The sequence below is a fragment of the Miscanthus floridulus genome, chromosome 17 (assembly GCF_019320115.1).
Source record: "Miscanthus floridulus cultivar M001 chromosome 17, ASM1932011v1, whole genome shotgun sequence".
NCBI lineage: Eukaryota > Viridiplantae > Streptophyta > Magnoliopsida > Poales > Poaceae > Miscanthus > Miscanthus floridulus.
The window spans coordinates 91,154,994-91,166,219 of record NC_089596.1 but is presented as its reverse complement, the minus strand read 5'-3'; the positions used below and the strand labels follow the sequence as shown (position 1 = coordinate 91,166,219).

Genomic DNA, 11,226 nt, shown 5'->3' with positions numbered 1-11,226 from the left:
ATTGTAGATGCGAACGCAAGGAGACATGAGAGCAGAGATGGCGGCGATATAACTTGATTACAGCTTTTAAGAACTATCAGCGAACAAATAACCAGAGTTTACGACCCTAGCCTTTGTCACCAACATAAGGCTTTTAGATCCCACGCAACCAAGAAAATCCAGTTGATCCAACGAGATAGCCTGCAACTTGTTAGTATCAAATTCAATAGATCCTAAGCATTTACGGCACCAAAGTTGTGCGCTCCTAGGAGAAACCTCGGTGGATTTCCATGTAGCACGAGAGTCCGCTAGGTCATGACACGAACAAATCGATTCTTTCGCAAACCGCTAGACACAGCAATCTCCATCTGATTCTCATCCTCGGGGATCCAAATATCCGAGAAAGAGTTACTCTAGGGGGACGAAATTGCCGTAGAATCGCCTGGTCATTGGATCCGGCATCTTCATTGCTCGACTATATCTAAATCTTCTTTGTGGTGGATCTTGTTGAAATTGAACTATCTAGTAATCAAAACACCATATATTAAAGCTTAATGTAGGCAATTCATCAAAAGACTGCCAAAACATGTTCCACCACCACAATCACACAAACAGGAGTCAGGACAAGGACCTTTATCTCCATACGTTTTTTCATTAGATTTTTTTTTGCTTTCACCACCATAATTATGCCTCAAAGCTCTCGAAGAGAATATACTCTGCCGCCTTCTTAGCACCCCCTCTTGCAATATGCAAAGAGCGAAGTAGCATGTCCTGAAAAAGTTACTTTAGGGGCTGTTCGGTTATCCTGGAATATGGACAGGAACCAATCCACTAATCAATTGTTATACAAATTAGTCAATCATTTCAGCCAAAAATAGTTCCAACAAACCCTCCCCAACATTGCCTTTGGCTCCCCCGTATCCCCCATTCACCACATGATAGAGACACGCATGTTCAGCAACCCAACCCAAACGTGTGAAGCGAAACCCGCAGCAAGTACCAGCAGGCAGGTCCGACGCTGGGATGGAATGGGGGAAAGCCTCGTTCTCTGCCGTCCGCCACCAACTCCGATCGCCACGATAGGGATTCGGATACGGACGGATATCGCCGCTATTGTATTTGTTTTCATATTTCTGGTCAGATTTGGATTCGAACACAGATAGTGTCAGCCATGCCGGATATTATACAATTCGATGTCGACATCATAAACATGTAATTTGAGTATTCGGATATGGATACAATATCTGATGTTGAATATTTGGACTCGAATACGGATAGGTTTGAACCTCTCTAAACAGATTCGGTCTCGAATATGGTTGGAAAATATCCGTACCGTTTCCATCCTTAACCCCGAGGCACGAGCAGAAGCCCAGTTACCGTCGTGTTCGTGCGGATGTACGGCGAGCTCTCTTCCTTTCAACAGCCTGTTCGCTTGTTGGTTTCAGCCAGCCCAAACTAACCAGCCAACAGTATTTTCCTCTCACAATAAACCAACACCAACCAGCCCAAACTAGCCCAGAAATCAACCAGCGAACAGGCCGAAGTCTCGTCCACGACCAACCGGGGACACGGGACAGGGAGGCAGGTGCAACCACCGCCGGTCGAGGTCGAGGTTGTGCCTTGTGGGCGAAGACGGCGGTTGCTTGACGCCAAATGCAACGCCCCACGCCCCAGGCCCCAGGCGCGCGACGCGGGGGCGGGAATCAAGCCCGCCGCGGGCGGGCGCGTACCGACTTCGGTTCCGGTTCACACACACTGCGGGAGCTGGGTTGGACATGATGGTGCACAGCAGCACAAGTCAACTCCAGTGACCAGTAAACAGTAACCCTATTCCTAGAATCCTAGGCCTGTTTAGTTCCCAAAAATTTTTACCTTAAATTGTCACATCGAATCTTGCGACACATGCATGGAGTACTAAATATAGACGAAAAAAAAACTAATTACATAGTTGGGTGAGAAATCGCGAAACTTTCGAACCTAATTAGTTCATAATTAGACACTAATTATCAAATACAAACGAACGTGCTACAGTAGCCAAAACCAAAAATTTTCGTCACCTAAACACGGCCCTAGTTTCCTGCCTGCAGGCATGGGTTGAGCTGGAGTTTGGAGCAAGGCCATATTTAGTTCCACCAAATTCCTAACTTTGACACTATGCAAAAAGAAGATTCTCCATCACATCAAACTTGCGGTATATGTATGGAGTACTAAATGTTGACGAAATCAAAAACTAATTGCACAGTTTAGTTGTACTTTGCGAGACGAACGTTTTGAGCCCAATTAATCAACGATTGGACAATTATTACCAAATAAAAACAAAACGTCACTGTAGCTACAATGGCTCTGATCCGCCTCGAAGCGTTGCCGTTTATCTCGATGGAGCACCCAAGATGTAAAAAAAAAGAAGAGAAGATGTGAGCCTGAGTACCGTGAGGGGGCCGAACGTGACTATGTGATCATCACGTTTCTTATAACGGATATAAAACGTGACCATCGTGAGTCTGCTTGCATGGTCGCATGTAATAAGGATGTAAAAAGCATATCTTTTTAGACTAGCTCTAAAAATAAAAGCATCTTTAAGAGTCTTTCTAAAAAAATATACTCTCTATACCATTATTTAAGAGGTCATTTGAGTAAAAATCACTTTTGTATATCTTTGTATCCTCCGACATGTTTTTTATATACTCTTAATAACCATCACCGCTCTTCGTCTTTGGCCATTGAGAAATCCAGAATAGATAACGTCTACTCCCTCTGTTCCAAAATACAAGTCGTTGTTGCTCCCAAGAAGTCAGCTTTTTTTTTTACTTTGACCAATTATTATATAAAAGAATATTAATATTTGTAATACATAATTAGTATGATTAGATAGATCATTGAATATATTTTTATAATAAACTTATTTGGAGATATAAATATTGCACATATTTTCTACAAACATAAGAAAGTTTGATCTGCATGTATCCCATAATGACTTCTATTGTGGGACAGAGAGAGTATATTTGAAGATCCGGTTAAATAGCCCGTCGGAGGATAGTTTTCACTAAAATCTCTATTCATATCTATAAATTAAGAGTTAAGAATGATATAGAGAGTATCTTGAGTTGATATAGCATTCTATATCATTTCCACCACTCAAATTAAGTAATATAAGGGGGCCGCTAGCACGAGAGGTACTGTGTCATTCTTGTATGTTGTTTGTGGAGGCGGAGTAGGACAGAACACATGTAACATGTTTTCTCGCTAGTGTATTTGCTATCTCTCATGGTGAGGTGTCGCATTCGTTGTCACCGAGCTGAGGTCAAAGATATTTTCTCGAAACAAGAGCTCTGTTCGCGTATCCTTAAACTCGGCTTGATCCACTTCTTTTTTTATCCAGAACAATATTTTTCTCTCATAAATTCCTACAGATTCCTCTAGAATTCCTTTAAGCGAACGGAGCCAAGATGGTCATGCCTATATGACTTTGAAAGATAGATACTTTTAGCATAACTTGTAAGATTACGTGCAGTATAGTCAAGGCTGAAAAAGTACCCTTACACCACATCTTCTGACGCTAAGAATAGTAAGGTCGTTCCCAATAGTTTTCAAATAGTACCGGTCTAGAAAGAAATCTATGGACTATCATGGAGAGAGATCAAATAGCTAGCAACTCCTAAATAAGTAGTCTAGCACGATCTCCCATAAATAACTATTTCATAGCTCACATAACTATCAACTACAGTATTTTTTGTTTATTATTTCTAAGCCTCATCTAGAACCATAAACCTCGCACACAGTACAACAAGATCAGTATGGATGTCAGAACGCGTGCATGGCTATTTTGTCGGTCTTTCTCTCTTCTAACGAGCTACTGTGAAAGTATTTTTTTTTTACCTGGTGAGCACCGGAGCATCTATTTTGACTCACTGCTTGCTTTTTTAAACTTGCGCAATGGGTTGAGCCGATACTTGAACTTTCTCGCTCATAATTCAGTCTAGGTTTTATCAACACTGTGGCTAGTCTAATATCCCGTGGATCGTGATAGTTGAATTCGCTATCACATTTTCGCGGGGAGGCAACGACCAATGATACAACGACTGTATAATTTCGTCAACCATACAAAAAGAATTTCAATATTGTAGATGCTTTAGCTCACAATCAATTCTTAGGAAAAGGTATTTCTTAGATAAGACAAAAAAAAAGTTAAGCTATTTCAGGTTCCCACAAGCTCTGCGCTCTGCTTGTACCTATTTATGTAATTCAGAGTGTTTGTAACGTTTTGATATACCCAGTTATCTAATATAATTATTCTTTCGTCGTAAAAAAAACTCTGCTTGTACCGTAAGCCGTAACATTACCATCTTGAGTAGCAGAAACACATTTCTTCGTTCCTTGCATAAGGGTTTGTCATTTTTAGATCACCTTGAACTAGAATTTAGTTAGCTAAAATTTAGTCCATTGTTATTGTGATATACGAACTAAAAGCAAAAGGTTTTTTTTAGGGAAAAGCTCATGTGCGATGACTAGAGGAATATAACATGGTATCCAAAGATGCCCTAAAACAGTCATGCTTTCGTGCAAATGGTTTGTGTTATTGTTAACAAAAGAAAGGCGCGTGATTAGCATGACTAATGATCATCGAAGAGAGAGAAAACAAACCAACAAAACGGCCCATCATAGACACAAAGCCAGAAAAAAAAACAGACACGCAAGAGGGTCCATAAAAAAATCTAGGTAGAGTAACACGCAAGCCAAGATTAAGGCCACGTTCGCTTGAACTTATCAGCCGTACTGTTTCAGTGAAATAACATTATTTTTCTCTCACAACAAATCAATATGCATCATCCGTTTTTCAAGCCAGACGAACAGGGCGCAAGTCTTCTCCATATTTTGGTCCCGTTCGCTTGGGGGAATTCTGGAAGAATTTAGAGGAATCTAGATGAATCTGGAGAAATTTGTGAGAGAAAAACATTATTCTAGATGAAAAAAAAAGCGGGCCTTTAGCGCTAATCAATCAATTTGTCATTCCACATAATCCTCGCGTTTCGCGAGATTAATCCAGCTTCCTTCCTACCGTATCATTTTCAGATCTTCTATAAAAGGGATAGATCTTCAGTTAACCTTTTTTTATTTCCTGCCGTAATTTGGGTCCTTTTTCGATTTTCTATATTCCTTGTGGGTTTATTTGGTAAGTCCAAAGAGAAGAGAAGGGAAGCAAGCAAGACTGAGCGGAGGCGAGCTGTGCGCCTTGCTCCTCTCCCCTGCTCTCGTCAGATCCAAACCCCACGCGGGAACCCAAACCCTAGTGCCCATTCGCGCCGCCGCGAGGGAGACGAGGCGATGAGGGGCATTAGGGCGGATGGCGACGGCGGCGGTGGCGGAGGCGGAGGCCCGTCCTCGTCTTCCACCGCAGGTGATCCTTTCTTGCGGCTATTTTCGGAGTGATTTTGTTGGGATTTTGTCTAGTGCCGTTTTGATTGTTGCGTCCTCGGAATTTTAGCGGTGTCGCTGCTGCGTCGTTTCTGGTGCGCTTGCCGCCTGACGATTTTTCGGGGTTGTTGGACTCGATTAGCTAAATTCGCCACTTCTTTTTCCTTATCCTGCAGAGAACTCGCGGTTCGACGCGGCGCAGTACTCCTTCTTCGGCAAGGCGCCCATGCAGGGAGCGGAGCTCGGTGGGCTTTTGGATGGAGGTGTCGACGGCGATGGTGGCGGATTCGGTGGACCTGATGATGGTAGCTACCAGTTCTCTTCTACAGGCGAAGAGGTGCGCTCTCGGTACCTTGATGTCTTGCAAAGTTGGCTTTGCCACTTTTAATGATTTTTGTGCACGGAATGCTTCAGAAGGTTTTGTTCTGTTTTGTTGGTGCATGTTACTATTGGAATGAATAGCGAGAGCTGAGAGTGACCTGAGCGATATTTTCTGCGGTAGGAGTGGTAGCATGTGATTTTGATGCGTGGTAGTGGATACTTCTGCACCAAATAGACCAAATTGTGCAGTCTAACTTTTAGGTTTCAGGCTCAATATTTGGTGGAATTGAGATTCATACCTCTAGTGTAGAAATGCAAAGGCATGCCATGCATTTAAAAGTAATCCTATTCTTATGGGTAATTGTGAATATAGAATCATGTGACAAATGGATAATAAATGTAGAACTTTTTTTTTCCTGCTACTCACTACTACATCCACTCCAAATTGGTAGGATGTTTTGGCTTTTCTAGATACATAGCTTGTGCTATGCACTTAGATATACACTATGTCTAGATACATAGTAAAGCACTGCGTCTAGAAAAGCCGAAACGTTTTAAAGTTAGGAACAGTGGGAGTAGTTATTAGGGCTTTTTGAACATTATTGAAAGTACCTAAATAAATAACATCAGGTATGATGCTTTATATCTGGCTGAGGTAGTGGAAGAAAGCAGAAAAATATATTTTTTAATGATATTGTTTCTGAATTAGCCTTCCGCCTTCCTAACTAATTTAGCAGAGCCTCCATTGTGTTTGATTACTCCATAAAATTTGTGTTTGATTACTCCATAAAATTGTTTTTGTCCTTTTAAGCTATTTCCATTGTAAGAGCATTCAGGTAGGACACATCAGTGTTCAATGAATTTTCCATCTTGAAAGGAGTAGATGCTTTAGCTGCTGCCATTCTGTTGCTGTAGTGTTTAAAGCACAGTTACATTCAACGGGTCGACCACTCGACCTTATATAGATGCTGTTACTCAACCTTTCTACTTATTTCCATTGTATTTCAGTTCTTGATTGTTGTAGTTACCTTTTCTCTATCATGCAAATCCCTCTTTCTTTCAACAAATATGTTTAGTTATGGGTGTATAACTGCTGGGGGCTGATTGGAGTACATTTGGGAATAGGACCCAATCAAATATGATGTAATCAGTTACTGTTTTTGGTATAAGTGGCACTTGGAGGTGTTGACAGGTATAATTACTGTAGGAACTGTTCATGAGCAAAACTGCTCATTTTCTTGCGGGCAATTTCATCAGTTAGTATGGTACTATGGTTTGTACCTGTTGTACTTGTCTAGATCTGGATAACATTCCTTTGGGCATACCTTTGAAGTTTGAACACAGTTAGATTGCTTTGATTGGGTTACAGTATACAATGATATGTAAGATTAGCTACTTAACTTTTAACATTAGATTCTTGATGAAGAGCTAAGGTCGTGCGACCAATTGTTTCATAGATAATCGTAAGAATTAACTATTGACCAAATCGATTTGGGGCATTTGCTCTTTCCTTTCCCAAAATTCCTTTTCCTGTTTGCTCCTATTCTTTCTATATTTCATCATGATCATTTGTTTGCCTTCTGTCTTCCTGCAGATTGATTGTATGAGTAACTTGTCGGAAATTGATGATCTTGCAAGCACTTTTGCAATGGTTAGTGCCTTATTCCACTAGCTTGATCAGTGATCGCTTCAATTTGTGTCTTCTGCTTACCTAAGTATTGAAGATATATTTATTTCATATATATTTACTGTATCCCTGGTAGTAAATGTCTGTTTGGCCAGCAGGTGTTTGAAGGTTTCTTAAGCTATGCCATTTACTCACTATAGTGCTTTCATAGAAGTCAAAATGTTAAAAATAAGAAAAAAAAAGTCTGTGTATACCACCTTTGACAACCCATTTCATTTTTAGCCTTGCACATAGAAGAGATTAGGTGACAAATTATTCTCGAATAGTCGAATTCATTTAGTCATAGGCTCAGATTATGTTATGGATCTTGAAATTACATTGCCCTCTCCCTTAAAGTTTTTTTTGAAGTTTCATTATGTGGTCAGTAGCTTCACGATGCTTTAAATTATTCATTATTATACTCTTTTATAATATTATAATTCTTTTTTCTGTCTTCCTACACTTCACATATTCAGTTGAACCGAAGTATTAGTGGAACAAGGAATCCTGGCGTTATTGGTGATAGACGATCAATTTCGAGAGAAAGTAACAGTTCTGCCCTCTATTACCACTAAAGCTCAACATCGCACAAGTTTATGTCATAAGTCGAGGACAAGATTTTTAATCTTTACCTTTGCACTGCAAATGATTTAGTGATTTACTCACCTTGCTTTAGCTACCCATCTTTGATATGGCATGGTTTCATTTTGTATCTGGTTTCATTATAGGTTACCTCTTGAACACTGTATATTCTTATTAGTCTAAAATAGCTCTCGACAATGTAAATATGTTACACTTGCTATGGCACTCTGAAGATTAGATATTTTGTTGATGGCAATCCAAAGTAATGTTTATTTTGTCAGAACGTACACCACATATTTATATATAATATTTAGGAGAAAGGCACATAATCTCTAGTTTGCCATTGGTAAAAGAAAAAGAAAAACCGCATTCATGTCCCAATGTCTAGGTGCTTGGGCTGACCATTAGCCTGTTGCGAGTGTGCTCTCTGAATCACTATTATCGATGCAATAGTAATATGTTGCCTTGTTTAGAAATATAAGTGTGATGTCACCTTTTACATTTTTATATTATTAAGTGCCAATATTCACTGTGCCATATAATGTCTTCCTTCAGGTTCTTTGACTGCTGATTGGGCTCAAGATGCTGACTTCTCCAATTGGGTAGATCAGGATATACTAGACAGTGATGAATCCCTGGACAGCAAACAATGGTGCTCGCAGCTGCAATCTTCGCCTCACTTTGGAGAGTCTAAACCACTGTCTCGTACATCTTCATATCCCAATCAACCACTACAGCACCGCTCAAGTGAACCTATTCTTTTACACAGATCTACTTCGTTTACGTCCTATCCGCCACCAGGTGGAAGTCCTGCATTGCCTTATCCTGCTCAAGGTCTTACACGGCACTCAAGCATTCCATCACCTGGTGCTGGTCACCACATGGGTTCTCCGAGTTCATCACTTTCTGGTTCCCCATATCATATGCCTGGTCTATCTCATGGACTGCCTTATGGACGAAGCATGTCTTACACCACTGGAGATCTGTCAATGAACAATGTCTTACAAAATGAGTGGTCAAACCAAGCTGTCCCACTTGCTTTTGATCATCTTAACCGGCGGCCTAGTTTATTTCTGCCACAGTTATCCCTTCCAAGTAGTTCAATGTCTTCATTGCTTTTTTCTCAGCAGCACCAGAGATTACCACCAGGCCAGCCGCCTCTTCAGAATTACATAAACATGCAGCCTCACCTATTCTATCACCACCAATCTCCTGATGTTCCTTCACCAAGAGACAAGCGGTCAAGGTCAGGAAGAGGAAAGCACAACATACGCTTTTCTCAACAGCCTTCTGATGCAGGTAGCCAGAATAGTGAGAGTTCAGGGATAAAGTTCAGATCCAAGTACATGTCATCTGAAGAGATTGAAAGTATCTTAAAAATGCAGCACTCTGCAAATCACAGCAACGATCCTTACATCGATGACTACTACCACCAAGCTTGCAAAGCCAAAAGATCTGTAACTTCTCAGATGTCCAATTTCTGCCCTATGTCAATAAAGGACTTCCCTTCAAAATCCCGGTCTGGTGTTGATCAGCATTCATATCTACAGGTTGACGCTAATGGAGGAGTTTCATTCTCTGCCATACGTAGACCTCGCCCTCTTCTTGAAGCTGATTTGCCTGGATCTGGTGATGGTTTTTATGATCATAAGTCGTCCAAAAGGCCACTGGAGAAAGAGCCAATGCTTGCAGCCAGAATAACCGTTGAAGATTCTCTTCGTCTTCTTCTGGATGTCGATGATATTGATCGTTTTTTACAGTCTAGCCAGCCACAGGACAACAGTTTCCAACTGAAGCGAAGGCGACAGGTCCTGCTTGAAGGCTTAGCTACATCACTTCAGCTTGTTGACCCTTTTGGCCCCAACAAACCTGGCCATTCGGGTGGGTTAGCCCCTAAGGATGACCTAATTTTTCTTCGTATTGTTTCTCTGCCCAAAGGACGCAAGCTTTTGGCACGCTACCTTCGACTTGTCTCTGGAAGTGAGCTGCCCCGGATAGTTTGCATGGCTGTTTTCCGACATCTTAGGAGCTTGTTTGGGGGCTTGCCGTCAGACTCTAGTGCTGCAGAAACAACCATTGGTCTTGCCAAGACTGTTTCCTCTTGTGTGCACCATATGGAACTCAGTGCTCTCAGTGCCTGCCTTGCAGCTGTTGTCTGTTCATCGCAGCAGCCACCTCTCCGACCACATGGTAGTGCTGCTGGTGATGGGGCCTCTCTGGTAATCAAATCTGTGCTGGATAGAGCGACCGAGCTACTGGCTGATCCTCATTCCGCAGCTAACTACAGCAGATCAGCACGTTCACTTTGGCAAGCATCATTTGATGCCTTCTTTGGACTGCTGACAAAGTACTGTGACAGCAAGTATGAAAGTATTGTGCAGAGGTTTGCCATGCAGGGATCCAGCTCCATGGGAGGACCTGAAACCACCAAAGCAGTCAGCAGGGAGATGCCTGTTGAGCTGTTGCGTGCAAGTCTTCCTCATACTAGTGAACAGCATCGTCAGACACTGCTAGATTTTGCTCGGAAATCTACGCATGTACCTGGTTTCAGTCCTAATGCTAGTCGTGGACATGTCAATTCTGAATCAGTTCCAGGTTAACACCACCGAAGAGACCCGATGGTCATCTGTTTTGATTTATATGGCACTTTGTCTTCAGATGGCAATTCTTATATCTGGACGCATGCCTGTGACCTCATCATAAGGTGCGAGCTTGGAGAAGTTCCATTGGCTCAGTGAAGTTAGCATTCAGGATATGACTGTAGGATCGAGATGTTATATTTATAGACTGAAAACCAACTTTATGTAGGTCTGTCTTTTCATACATCGCCCTCATGACGGTTATAATAGATTATGCATGTATGTATCCTGCTGTAACTGTGTAGTGGTGAACAGAACATCTATTGGAGGTAAGCTAGTTGACTTATTCTCTCCCAAAGAAGAGAACATTAGTGGGCGGATAGCAACAGCTTAGGGGGTGTTTGGTTTGAGGAATCACTTCATTCTAGATGAGGTAGTGCATCATTAGCCTGCTCTTCAACTTTTGTGTAATGACCCATTCCTCATTATCAGTTTGTGAGGAATAAGGTGGCGATGGATGGATCAACTTGTTCCACTCGGACTCTATAAACCAAACAAAAAAAACGTGGAGTGAAAAGATGGTGGACTATCTCTTATTATCAAACTGGGAGAGTTTGGCCAGCCAGCCAGGGTGTCCACGTCGGCCCGAATTGCTTCAACCGTTCTGATTCGCCGATCGACGCTCGG

The 11,226-nt window shown here is 41.7% G+C and overlaps 1 protein-coding gene across 1 annotated transcript; it reads left to right on the top strand.

Moving 5' to 3' along the window:
• The first annotated feature begins 5,154 nt into the window (after positions 1–5,154).
• Positions 5,155–11,074, top strand: LOC136516285 (protein PAT1 homolog 1-like). The gene is made up of 5 exons (XM_066509647.1): positions 5,155–5,374; positions 5,568–5,728; positions 7,307–7,363; positions 7,855–7,924; positions 8,516–11,074. Exons 1-5 carry the CDS (start codon positions 5,302–5,304, stop codon positions 10,558–10,560), a joined length of 2,406 nt encoding a protein of 801 aa, XP_066365744.1. The 5' UTR covers positions 5,155–5,301; the 3' UTR covers positions 10,561–11,074.
• The last annotated feature ends 152 nt before the right edge of the window (positions 11,075–11,226 follow it).

Bases quoted from the DNA above. Each gene is read 5' to 3' on its own strand.
- LOC136516285 (XM_066509647.1), top strand. From the start codon at position 5,302: ATGAGGGGCATTAGGGCGGATGGCGACGGCGGCGGTGGCGGAGGCGGA. The intron at 5,375-5,567 runs GTGATCCTTTCT...CTTATCCTGCAG, and splicing joins GTCCTCGTCTTCCACCGCAG to AGAACTCGCGGTTCGACGCG. The intron at 7,364-7,854 runs GTTAGTGCCTTA...TCACATATTCAG, and splicing joins TTGCAAGCACTTTTGCAATG to TTGAACCGAAGTATTAGTGG.